The sequence below is a fragment of the Somniosus microcephalus genome, unplaced genomic scaffold, assembly GCF_052327205.1.
Source record: "Somniosus microcephalus isolate GS21.2 unplaced genomic scaffold, FLI_Smic_1.0 unresolved_chr1, whole genome shotgun sequence".
Lineage (NCBI taxonomy): Eukaryota > Metazoa > Chordata > Chondrichthyes > Squaliformes > Somniosidae > Somniosus > Somniosus microcephalus.
The window spans coordinates 49,254,167-49,266,677 of record NW_028225179.1 but is presented as its reverse complement, the minus strand read 5'-3'; the positions used below and the strand labels follow the sequence as shown (position 1 = coordinate 49,266,677).

Genomic DNA, 12,511 nt, shown 5'->3' with positions numbered 1-12,511 from the left:
CACGTTCACCATAACAAAAGCAAAATCTACGCATGCTTTATAGATTTCCAGAAGGCTTTCGACTCCATCTGCATGACGGTTTATTCCTGAAACTTATCGAAAGCGGGGTAGGGGGAAAAACATATGATTGTAATTAAATCAATGTATACAAACAACAAAATGTGCAGTTAAAATTGGAGACAAACAAACAAATACTTCCCACAGGGGCGGGGGGTGACGCAGGGCTCGCCAATCTCCACCGACACTCTTTAATATTTACATAAATGAATTGGCAAAACTACTTGAACAATCTACAGCACCCGGGCCTCACCCTATATGAATCCAAGGTTAAATTCCTCCTCTATGCAGACGACCTGGTTTCTGCTGTCAACCGACTAAGGAGGGTCTACAGCAGACCTGGATCTGCTGGAATCGTACTGCCAGACTTGGGCCCTGACAATAAATCCCCCAAAAAACCAAAGTCCTTGTGTTCCAGCAAAGATCCAGACATCAGGGACCCAAAATAAATTTCACAATAGGAACAACCAAAATTGAACAAACCACTAACTACACATACTTGGGCTTAAAAATCAGTTCTACGGGAAACTTCAAACTGGCTGTGAATGAACTGAAAGAGAAAGCAAGAAGGGCTTTCTATGCCATTAAAAAATCAATCCAAATAGAAATCCCAATTAGCATTTGGCTCAAAATTTCAAATCAGTAATTGAACCAATTGCACTCTATGGCAGTGAGGTGTGGGGACCGCTAACACAACAAGAATTTGCAAAATGGGACAAACACCCAATTGAGATCCTACATGCAGAATTCTGTAAAAGTATCCTCCGGACTCAAAGGAAAACGTAAACAATGCATGCAGGGCAGAACTAGGCCAATATCCATTAATAATCACTATCCAAAAAAGAGCCACCAAATTTTGGAAACACCTAGAAATGAGCAACCCCCAATGCTGTCACTACGACGCCCTGAAATGCCAAGAGATGACCATAAAGAAGAATACCCTCAGTCAACTAGTCCTGGGACACAGTGAAGTAACTACTAACACTACTAACAATAACCAGCCCCAGGACAGTGACAGCGTAACACAAAGAATTCGACCCAACACAATCGTCGCTAAGCAAAAGGAAAAATATCTGACATATTGGGCAGAAACAACAAAAACCCAAAGCAAACTCAATTGCTACTTGACCCTAAACAGACAATACAACATAGTTGATTACCTGACCATGGTAAAGGACAGCAAACTGAGAAAAACCTTGACAGTGTACAGACTTAGTGAACATAGCCTGGCGATCGAAAAGGTAGACACAGGCAGACCCAGCTACCAAGAGAGGACAGGATATGCTCTCACTGCAGTCAGGGAATGGTGGAGACAGAGATGCACTTCCTCACAGCTTGTAGAAAATATCAGGGCATAAGGGAGAATTTCTACCCAAAATTCACAAAAATATGCCCGGAATTCAGAAATTTGAATGACGACCAAAACTCCCATACCTACTAGGGGAAGAGAGAAGTTGCATAACACTAGCGGCACACTATGTTACAGCGTGCCATAAACAGAGGGACAACCACTAAAGATAAGATGAGAGTATATATAAATTATATGAAAGTATATTTATACACTCAGGGATATATCTGTTTATACACTGTATGGATAGATCTGTATTTTTGTGAACAAACATGAATGTTTTCCGATGCTTTGGCAACATAAGATGTAACTTGTCATGCCAATAAAGCGATTTGAATTGAATTGAATTGAATTGAATTGAATTGATAGGCAGAAAGGAAAAGGAGGTGGGGTAGCATTGCTGGTTAAAGAGAGGATTAACACAATTGAAAGGAAGGATGTTAGCTCTGATGATGTGGAATCTGTATGGGTAGAACTGAGAAATACCAAGGGGCAGAAAACGTTAGTGGGAGTGGTATATTGACCTCCAAACAGTAATGCGGAGGTCGGGGATGGCATTAAACAGGAAATTAGAGAAGCGTGCAATAAGGGCACAGCAGTTATCATGGGTGACTTTAATCTACATATAGATTGGGCTAACCAAATTAGTAACAATACTGTGGAGGAGGAATTCCTGGAGTGTTTACGGGATGGTTTCCTGGACCAGTATGTCGAGGAACCAACTAGAGATCAGGCCATTTTAGACTGGGTATTATGTAATGAGAAAGGATTAATTAGCAATCTTGTTGTGTGAGGCCCCTTGGGTCGGAGCAATCATAATATAATAGAATTCTTCATTAAGATGGAGAGTGAAATAGTTGACTCAGAGACTAGGGTCCTGAATTTAAATAAAGGAGACTACAATGGTATGAGGTGCGAGTTGGGTAGGATTGATTGGGGAATGTCACTCAAAGGGTTGACGGTGGATGAGCAATGGCAAACATTCAAAGATCGCATGGATGAACTACAGAATTTGTTCATCCCAGTTTGGCATAAAAACAAAACAAAAAAGGTGACTCAACTGTGGCTAACAAGGGAAATTAGGGATAGCATAAGATCCAAGGAGAGGACATATAAATTGGCCAGAAAAAGCAGTAAACCTGAGGACTGGGAGCAGTTTAGGATCCAACAAAGGAGGACAAAGGGATTAATTAAGAGGGGGGAAATAGAGTATGAGAGTAAGCTTGCAGGGAACATAAAAACTGACTGTAAAAGCTTTTATAGATATGTGAAGAGAAAAAGATTGGTGAAGTCAAGCGTAGGTCCCTTGCAGTCAGAATCAGGGGAATTTATAATGGGGAACAAAGAAATGGCAGGCCAATTAAATACATATTTTGGTTCTGTCTTCACAAAGGAGGACACAAATAATCTCCCAGAGATGTCGGGGAACATAGGGTCTGATGAAAGGGTGGAACTGAAAGAAATCAGTATTTGTAGGGAAATGGTGCTGGGGAAATTGATGGGCTTGAGGGCTGATAAATCCCCAGGGCCTGATAATCTACATCCTAGGGTACTTAAGGAAGTGGCCCTAGAAATAGTAGATGCATTGCTGATCATCTTCCAACATTCGATAGACTCTGGAACAGTACCCATGGATTGGCGGGTAGCTAATGTTACCCCACTGTTCAAGAAGGGTGGTAGAGAGAAAACGGGGAATTACAGACCAGTAAGCCTGACATCGGTAGTGGGGAAAATGCTAGAGTCCATTATTATAAACGATGTAATAGCAGAGCACTTGGAAAGCAGTGACAGGATCGGACAAAGTCAACATGGATTTACAAAAGGTAAATCGTGCTTGACTAATCTACTGGAATTTTTTGAGGATGTAACTGGTAAAATAGATAAGGGAGAACCAGTGGATGTGGTGTATTTGGATTTTCAAAAGGCCTTCGATAACGACCCGCATAAGAGATTAGCCTGTAAAATTAAGGCACATGGGATTGGGGGCAAGGTAGTGACCTGGATAGAGAACTGGTTGGCAGACAAAAAGCAAAGAGTTGGAATAAACGGGTCTTTTTCCGAGTGGCAGGCAGTGACTAGTTGGGTACCGTAGGGATCGGTCCTTGGACCCCAGCTATTCACAATATATATAAATGATCTGGACGAGGGAACTAGATGTAATATCTCCAAGTTTGCGGACGACACAAAGCTGGGTGGGCATGTGTGCTGTGAGGAGGATGCCGAGAAACTCCAATATGATTTGGACAGGTTGGGTGATTGGGCAGAAGCATGGCAGATGCAATATAACGTGGATAAATGTGAGGTTATCCACTTTGGTGGCAAAAACAGGAAGGCAGATTATTATCTGAACGGCAATAGATTGGGAGAAGGGGAAGTGCAATGAGACCTGGGTGTCCTTGTGCACCAGTCGCTGAAGGTAAGCATGCAGGTGCAGCAGGCGGTTAAGAAGGCAAATGGTATGTTGGCCTTCGTAGCGAGAGGGTTTGAGTACAGGAACAAGGATGTCTTGCTGCAGTTGTACAGGGCCTTGGTGAGACCGCACCTTCAGTATTGTGTGCAGTTTTGGTCACCATATCTGAGGAAGGATGTTCTTGCCAAGGAGTGCAGCGAAGATTCTCCAGGCTGATACCTGGGATGGCAGGAATGACGTATGAGGAGAGATTGGGTCGATTGGGCTTGTACTCGCTGGAGTTTAGAAGAATGAGAGGGGATCTCATCGAAACTTATAAAATTCTAACAGGACTAGACAGACTAGATGCTGGAAGGATGTTCCCAATGGTCGGGGAGTCCAGAACCAGGGGTCACAATCTAAGGGTAAGGGGTAAGCCATTTAGGACAGAGATGAGGAGGAATTTCTTCACCCAGAGAGTGGTGAACCTGTGGAATTCTCTACCACAGAAGGCAGTTGAGGCCAATTCATTAAATATATTCAAGAAGGAGTTGGATATATTTCTTAAGGCTAAAGGGATCAAGGGGTATGGGGAGAAAGCAGGGACAGGGGACTGAATTTGGATGATCAGCCATAATCGCATTGAATGGCGGAGCAGGCTCGAGGGGCCGAATGGCCTACTCCTGCTCCTATCTTCTATGTTTCTATGATAGATACACTGTCCTTTCCTCGTCTGGGACCGAGTGTCACAGTGTGTTAGATACACTGTCCTTTCGCCCTCTGGGACCGGGTGTCACATTGTGTTAGATACACTGTCCTTTCCCCCTCTGGGACCGGGTGTCACAGTGCGTTAGATACACTGTCCTTTCCCCCTCTGGGACCGGGTGTCACAGTGCATTAGATACACTGTCCTTTCCCTCTCAGGGACCGGGTGTCACAGTGCGTTAGATACACTGTCCTTTCCCCCTCTGGGACCGGGTGTCACAGTGTGTTAGATACACTGTCCTTTCCCCCTCTGGGACCGGGTGTCACAGTGTGTTAGATACACTGTCCTTTCCCCCTCTGGGACCGGGTGTCACAGTGCATTAGATACACTGTCCTTTCCCCCTCTGGGACCGGGTGTCACAGTGCGTTAGATACACTGTCCTTTCCCCCTCTGGGACCGGGTGTCACAGTGCGTTAGATACACTGTCCTTTCCCCCTCTGGGACCGGGTGTCACAGTGCATTAGATACACTGTCCTTTCCCCCTCTGGGACCGGGTGTCACAGTGTGTTAGATACACTGTCCTTTCCCCCTCTGGGACCGGGTGTCACAGTGCATTAGATACACTGTCCTTTCCCCCTCTGGGACCGGGTGTCACAGTGCGTTAGATACACTGTCCTTTCCCCCTCTGGGACCGGGTGTCACAGTGCGTTAGATACACTGTCCTTTCCCCCTCTGGGACCGGGTGTCACAGTGTGTTAGATACACTGTCCTTTCCCCCTCTGGGACCGGGTGTCACAGTGTGTTAGATACACTGTCCTTTCCCCCTCTGGGACCGGGTGTCACAGTGCGTTAGATACACTGTCCTTTCCCCCTCTGGCCGGGTGTCACAGTGCACCAGATACACTGTCCTTTCCCCCTCTGGGACCGGGTGTTACAGTGCGTTAGATACACTGGGATAATAGGATACGATGTGGTCCTTTGGGAGTAGATGTGCCAATTTTCAGCCTTCACGGTGGGATAGTTTACGATGCTGATTTACGATATGGTTAAGCGCCGCCCAGTCTGGTTACGTCAATCCCGAATGGAAATGGAAGGGGGTTCCGGTCTGTACCGGCCTGGGGTCAGAGTGCACCTACGGGTCATAGGTTAAAGATGGGTGTGTCGGTCTTTTTATCCCAGTCAGTGAAGCCTCCCCCGGGTGAAATCCCACACACGGGCTGCTCCGATACACACCCTCCCACCCTCCCGAGGGGCGAGCGGAGGAGAGCGGACAGGATGGACTCACGTGGCTGTGCAGCTTGAAGTCGGACAGCGAGGCCATTAGCTTGTCCAGCTCAAGGGTGGCCGAGGTGGCTGAGGTCTTCACCTGTGTCTGGGGCACCGTGCAACTGCAGAGAGACAGAACGGGCCGTGAATCAGGGAGGAGAGGAGCGTTCTCCTTCAGCCCTTCCCTCCCTCCCCGCTCCCAACACTCTCCCCCACTCCCTACCCAACCCCCTCCATACCCCTCCCCCACCCTACACCCTCCCTCCCCTCTCAACCCTCTCCCCTCCCCACTCCCTTCCCTCCTCCCCCCTCCCCTCCCCCACTCCATTCCCTACCCCCTTCCTCCCCTCCCCTACTCCCTCCATACCCCTCCCACACCCTACACCCTCCCTCCCCCCCCTCCCCCATTCCCTCCCCTCCCCCACTCCCTCCCCTCCCCTACTCCCCTCCCCTCCCCCCTACTCCCTCCCCTCCCCCTCTCACTCCCTCCCCTCCCCCCACTCCCTCCCCCCCTCTCTCCCTCCCCTCTCCCCTCCCCCACTCCCTCCCCTCTCTCACTCCCTCCCCTCTCCCCTCCCCCCTCTCCTCACTCCCTCCCCTCTCCCCTCCCCCACCTCTCCCCTCCCTCCCCCCCACTCCCCTCCTCCCCTCTCCCCCACTCCCTCCCCTCCTCCCTCCCTTCACCTCTCCCCTCCGCCACTCCCTCCCCTCCCATCCTCTCCCCCACTCCCTCCCCTCCTCCCTCCCTCCCCTCTCCCCTCCGCCACTCCCTCCCCTCTCCCCTCTCCCACCCCCCTCCTCTCCCCTCCCCCCTCTCCCACTCCCTCCCCACTCCCTCCCCTCTCCTCTCCCCCCACTCCCTCCCCTCTCCCCCACTCCCTCCCCTCTCCCCCACTCCCTCCCCTCTCCCACCCCCCTCCTCTCCCCTCTCCCCTCCCCACTCCCCTCCCCTCTCCCCTCCCCCACTCCCTCCTCTCCCCCACTCCCCCCTCTCCCCCACTCCCTCCCCTCTCCCCCACTCCCTCCCCTCTCCCCCACTCCCTCCCCTCTCCCCCACTCCCTCCCCTCTCCCCCACTCCCTCCCCTCTCCCCCACTCCCTCCCCTCCCCTCTCCCACTCCCTCCCCTCCCCTCTCCCACTCCCTCCCCTCCCCTCTCCCACTCCCTCCCCTCCCCTCTCCCACTCCCTCCCCTCTCCCACTCCCACTCCCTCCCGACCTTCTCCTCTCCCCCACTCCCTCTCCTCTCCCCTCCACTCCCTACCCTTTCCACTGCCCTCTTCTCTCCCCCCTCCCTCCCCTCCTTCTCCTCCCTACAGTCCCTCCCTACTATCCTCCCTACTTTCTCCCCCTCCCTCTTCCCCAACTATATTGTCTTTATAGTTCGAGAGCAATATTCTCCTGCCTGCTACAGGGAGCCCTGGGTGGATTCCGTGGACTCACGTGATCACGGGCTGCGGCCCACTCCCCACCTCCTTCACGGCCCCCCTCTGCTCGACCACCTGCTTCCCGAAGGTTCCCTCCTCCGGTGGGCTGGAGGCCGACTCCGCCTCCGCTACCTTGCTTCCCGCCCGAGCTTCTGCCGGTTTTCCCGGTGGGAACTGCGCCAGGATTTCATCTGGTCCGGAGAGAGAGAGAGAGAGAGAGAGAGAGGGAAAGGTGGTCAGATTCGAAATCCCACTGGGATCAGCTTGGCGTTGGTGAGACTCCCTCTTTAAAAGGGGTCCCAGATGGTGAGACTCCCTCTTTAAAAGGGGTCCCTGATGGTGAGACTCTCTCTTTAAAAGGGGTCCCTGATTGTGAGACTCTCTCTTTAAAAGGGGTCCCTGATGGTGAGACTCCCTCTTTAAAAGGGGTCCCTGATGGTGAGACTCTCTCTTTAAAAGGGGTCCCAGATGGTGAGACTCCCTCTTTAAAAGGGGTCCCTGATTGTGAGACTCTCTCTTTAAAAGGGGTCCCTGATGGTGAGACTCCCTCTTTAAAAGGGGTCCCTGATGGTGAGACTCTCTCTTTAAAAGGGGTCCCAGATGGTGAGACTCTCTCTTTAAAAGGGGTCCCTGATTGTGAGACTCTCTCTTTAAAAGGGGTCCCAGATGGTGAGACTCTCTCTTTAAAAGGGGTCCCTGATGGTGAGACTCTCTCTTTAAAAGGGGTCCCTGATGGTGAGACTCCCTCTTTAAAAGGGGTCCCAGATGGTGAGACTCTCTCTTTAAAAGGGGTCCCAGATGGTGAGACTCTCTCTTTAAAAGGGGTCCCTGATTGTGAGACTCTCTCTTTAAAAGGGGTCCCTGATGGTGAGACTCTCTCTTTAAAAGGGGTCCCTGATGGTGAGACTCCCTCTTTAAAAGGGGTCCCTGATGGTGAGACTCCCTCTTTAAAAGGGGTCCCCGATGGTGCCTGAATTTGTGCCAATCTATAAGCAGGGTCTCAGGGACGGGCTGGATTTGAAAGGATAACCAGCGGCCTGTGACCTTTGACCGGGGTTCTTACCCGTGATGTTGAACTGCGCTGTGTTGAGCTCCTGCAGCAGGCGATCCAGCTCGGAGAGGCCGCTGCCTACCATAGTTGAATTGCCAGCGGGGGACTGTTCCTTTGTCTTGGGTTTGCACACGGTGCTGTCGAGAGGGGGATAAAGACAGGTCAGCACCTAACTGCGAGGACATTAAGATGACCGCTACGTCCTACTGGAGTTGTGCTTACAATTTTCTTATTTTTTCCAAACTCCAGACTTTGTTGCCCCTCTGACAGTGTAATGCTCCCTCAGTACTGCCCCTCCGACAGTGCAGCGCTCCCTCAGTACTGCCCCTCCGACAGTGCAGCGCTCACTCAGTACTGACCCACTGAAATTGCAGCGCTCCCTCTGTACTGCCCCTCCGACAGTGCAGCGCTCACTCAGTACTGACCCACTGAAATTGCAGCGCTCCCTCTGTACTGCCCCTCCGACAGTGCAGCGCTCACTCAGTACTGACCCACTGAAATTGCAGCGCTCCCTCTGTACTGCCCCTCCGACAGTGCAGCGCTCCCTCAGTCCCGCCCCTCCGACAGATTGGGAATATTGTCGGCAATAGATTGGGAAAAAGGGGAGTGCAACGAGACCTGGGCGTCCTTGTGCATCAGTCGCTGAAGGTAAGCATGCAGGTGCAGCAGGCGGTTAAGAAGGCAAATGGTATGTTGGCCTTCATAGCGAGAGGATTCGCGTACAAGAGCAAGGATATCTTGCTGCAGTTGTACAGGACCTTGGTGAGACCGCACCTTGAGTATTGTGTGCAGTTTTGGTCGCCTTATCTGAGGAAAGATGTTCTTGCCATGGAAGGAGTTCAGCGAAGATTCACCAGGCTGATACCTGGGATGGCAGGAATGACGTATGAGGAGAGATTGGGTGGACTGGGCTTATATTCACTAGAGTTTAGAAGAATGAGAGGGGATCTCATTGAAACTTATAAAATTCTAACCGGACTAGACAGACTAGATGCAGGAAGGATGTTCCCGATGGTCGGGGAGTCCAGAACCAGGGGTCACAGTCTAAGGATAAGGGGTAAGCCATTTAGGACAGAAATGAGGAGGAATTTCTTCACCCAGAGAGTGGTGAACCTGTGGAATTCTCTGCCACAGAAGGCAGTTGAGGCCAATTCATTAAATATATTCAAGAGTGAGTTAGATATATTTCTTGAGGCTAAAGGGATCAAGGGGTATGGGGAGAAGGCAGGGACATAGAAACATAGAAACATAGAAGATAGGAGCAGGAGTAGGCCATTCGGCCCTTCGAGTCTGCTCCGCCATTCAATGAGATCATGGCTGATCATCCAAATTCAGTACCCTGTCCCTGCCTTCTCCCCATATCCCTTGATCCCTTTAGCCTTAAGAAATATATCCAACTCTTTCTTGAATATACTTAATGAACTGGCCTCCACCGCCCTCTGTGGCAGAGAATTCCACAGGTTCACCACTCTCTGGGTGAAGAAATTCCTCCTCATTTCAGTCCTAAATGGCTTACCCCTTATCCTTAGACTATGACCCCTGGTTCTGGACTCCCCGGCTATCAGAAACATCCTTCCAGCATCTAGTCTGTCCAGGCCTGACAGAATTTTATAGGTTTCGATGAGATCCCCTCTCAATCTTCTAAACTCCAGTGAGTATAAGCCCAATCGACCCAATCTCTCCTCATACGTCATTCCTGCCATCCCAGGTATCAGCCTGGTGAATCTTCGCTGCACTCCTTCCATGGCAAGAACGTCCTTCCTCAGGTAAGGCGACCAAAACTGCACACAATACTCAAGGTGTGGTCTCACCAAGGCCCTGTACAACTGCAGCAAGACATCCTTGTTCTTGTACTCGAACCCTCTTGCTACGAAGGCCAACATACCATTTGCCTTCTTAACCGCCTGCTGCATCTGCATGCTTACCTTCAGCGACTGGTGCACAAGGACACCCAGGTCTCTTTGCACTTCCCCTTCTCCCAATCTATTACCATTCAAATAATAATCTGCCTTCACTTTGGTGGCAAAAACAGGGATAACCTCACATTTATCCACATTATAGTGCATTTGCCATGTTTCTGCCCAATCACCCAACCTGTCCAAATTGTGCTGGAGTTTCACGACATCCTCCTCACAGCATACCCTCCCACCCAGCTTTGTGTCGTCTGCAAATTTGGAGATATTACATCCAATTCCCTTGTCCAGATCATTAATATATATTGTGAATAGCTGAGGTCCAAGGACCGATCCTTGCGGTACCCAACTAGTCACTGCCTGCCACTCGGAAAACGACCCGTTTATTCCAACTCTTTGCTTTCTGTCCGCCAACCAGTTCTCTATCCAAGTCAATACCTTGCCCCCAATCCCATGTGCCTTAATTTTGCACGCTAACCTCTTATGCGGGACCTTATCGAAAGCCCTTTGAAAGTCCAAATACATCACATCCCCTGGTTCTCCCTTATCTATTCTACCAGTTACATCCTCAAAAAATTCCAGTAGATTAGTCAAGCATGATTTACCTTTTGTAAATCCATGTTGACTTTGTCCGATCCAGTCACTGCTTTCCAAGTGCTCTGCTATTACATCTTTTATAATGGACTCTAGCATTTTCCCCAATATTGAATTTGGATGATCAGCCATGATAGCATTGAATGGTGGAATAGGCTCGAGGGGCCGAATGGCCTACTCCTGCTCTTATCTTCTACGTTTCTATGACAGTGCGGCGATCCCTCAGTACTGCCCCTCCGACATGCAGCGATCCCTCAGTACTGCCCCTCCGACATGCGGCGCTCCCCCAGTACTGACACTCCGACAGTGCAGCGCTCCCTCAGACGGGAGTGAATCATTCCCTTTTACCCTCTGTGTGCTGTACATGTACGGGTGCTGACACTGAGACACACACGGGCCGTACAGTACCAGACGGGAGTGAATCGTTCCCTTTTACCCGCTGTGTACTGTACATGTACAGGTGCTGACACTGAGACACACACGGGCCGTACAGTACCAGACGGGAGTGAATCGTTCCCTTTTACCCGCTGTGTATTGTACATGTACAGGTGCTGACACTGAGACACACACGGGCCGTACAGTACCAGACGGGAGTGAATCGTTCCCTTTTACCCGCTGTGTACTGTACATGTACAGGAGCTGACACTGAGACACACACGGGCCGTACAGTACCAGACGGGAGTGAATCGTTCCCTTTTACCCGCTGTGTACTGTACATGTACAGGTGCTGACACTGAGACACACACGGGCCGTACAGTACCAGACGGGAGTGAATCGTTCCCTTTTACCCGCTGTGTATTGTACATGTACAGGTGCTGACACTGAGACACACACGGGCCGTACAGTACCAGACGGGAGTGAATCGTTCCCTTTTACCCGCTGTGTACTGTACATGTACAGGAGCTGACACTGAGACACACACGGGCCGTACAGTACCAGACGGGAGTGAATCGTTCCCTTTTACCCGCTGTGTACTGTACATGTACAGGTGCTGACACTGAGACACACACGGGCCGTACAGTACCAGACGGGAGTGAATCGTTCCCTTTTACCCACTGTGTACTGTACATGGACACGAGCTGACACTGAGACACACACGGGTCGCACAGTACCAGACGGGAGTGAATCGTTCCCTTTTACCCGCTGTGTACTGTACATGTACAGGAGCTGACACGGAGACACACACGGGTCGCACAGTACCAGACGGGAGTGAATCGTTCCCTTTTACCCGCTGTGTTCTGTACATGTACAGGAGCTGACACTGAGACACACGCGGGCCATACAGTACCAGACGGGAGTGAGTCGTTCCCTTTGACCCGCTGTGTGCTGTACATTAAACTATTGGCTTCATTCAGTCTCTGTGTGTCACGGAAGGATATATATTAAGGTGTGCCCAACTGCAATACTACCCATTGGGAAATTTAAAACTGATGTACACAGTTCCTCAACGTCACTGAATGCGATGGGATCGGATATTGTTTCTACAAAACCGGAGTTGTTCCTCGCTTATCTCACTGTCCAACAACTCCACATCCTTCCTGAACATTCGGCACAGATGTGTGTGAATTTATACTGTTGGAAAATGAATTTGCGAAAACAGGGAAGGGCAGTGACTTCCAGCACTGAGTGTCACAGTGTGTTAGATACACTGTCCTTTCCCCCTCTGGGACCGGGTGTCACAGTGCGTTAGATACACTGTCCTTTCCCCCTCTGGGACCGGGTGTCACAGTGCATTAGATACACTGTCCTGTCCTCTCTGGGA

At 50.4% G+C, this 12,511-nt stretch overlaps 1 protein-coding gene across 4 annotated transcripts in view; it reads right to left on the bottom strand.

The window, feature by feature from the left end:
• Positions 1–5,177: 5,177 nt before the first annotated feature.
• LOC147094924 (transforming growth factor beta-1-induced transcript 1 protein-like) overlaps positions 5,178–12,511 on the bottom strand; it is a 71,775-nt gene continuing 64,441 nt past the window's right edge. Inside the window, exons 5-7 of one of the 4 annotated variants that reach the window (XM_085974547.1) lie at positions 8,255–8,379; positions 7,208–7,382; positions 5,178–5,888 (exon numbers count right to left, since the gene is read on the bottom strand). In XM_085974547.1, coding sequence (XP_085830673.1) covers positions 5,633–5,888; positions 7,208–7,382; positions 8,255–8,379 — 556 coding nt within the window. In that variant the 3' untranslated portion in view covers positions 5,178–5,632. The remainder of the gene's footprint in view (positions 5,889–7,207; positions 7,383–8,254; positions 8,380–12,511) is intronic. The other 3 variants (XM_085974548.1, XM_085974549.1, XM_085974550.1) reach the window with 3 other exon arrangements.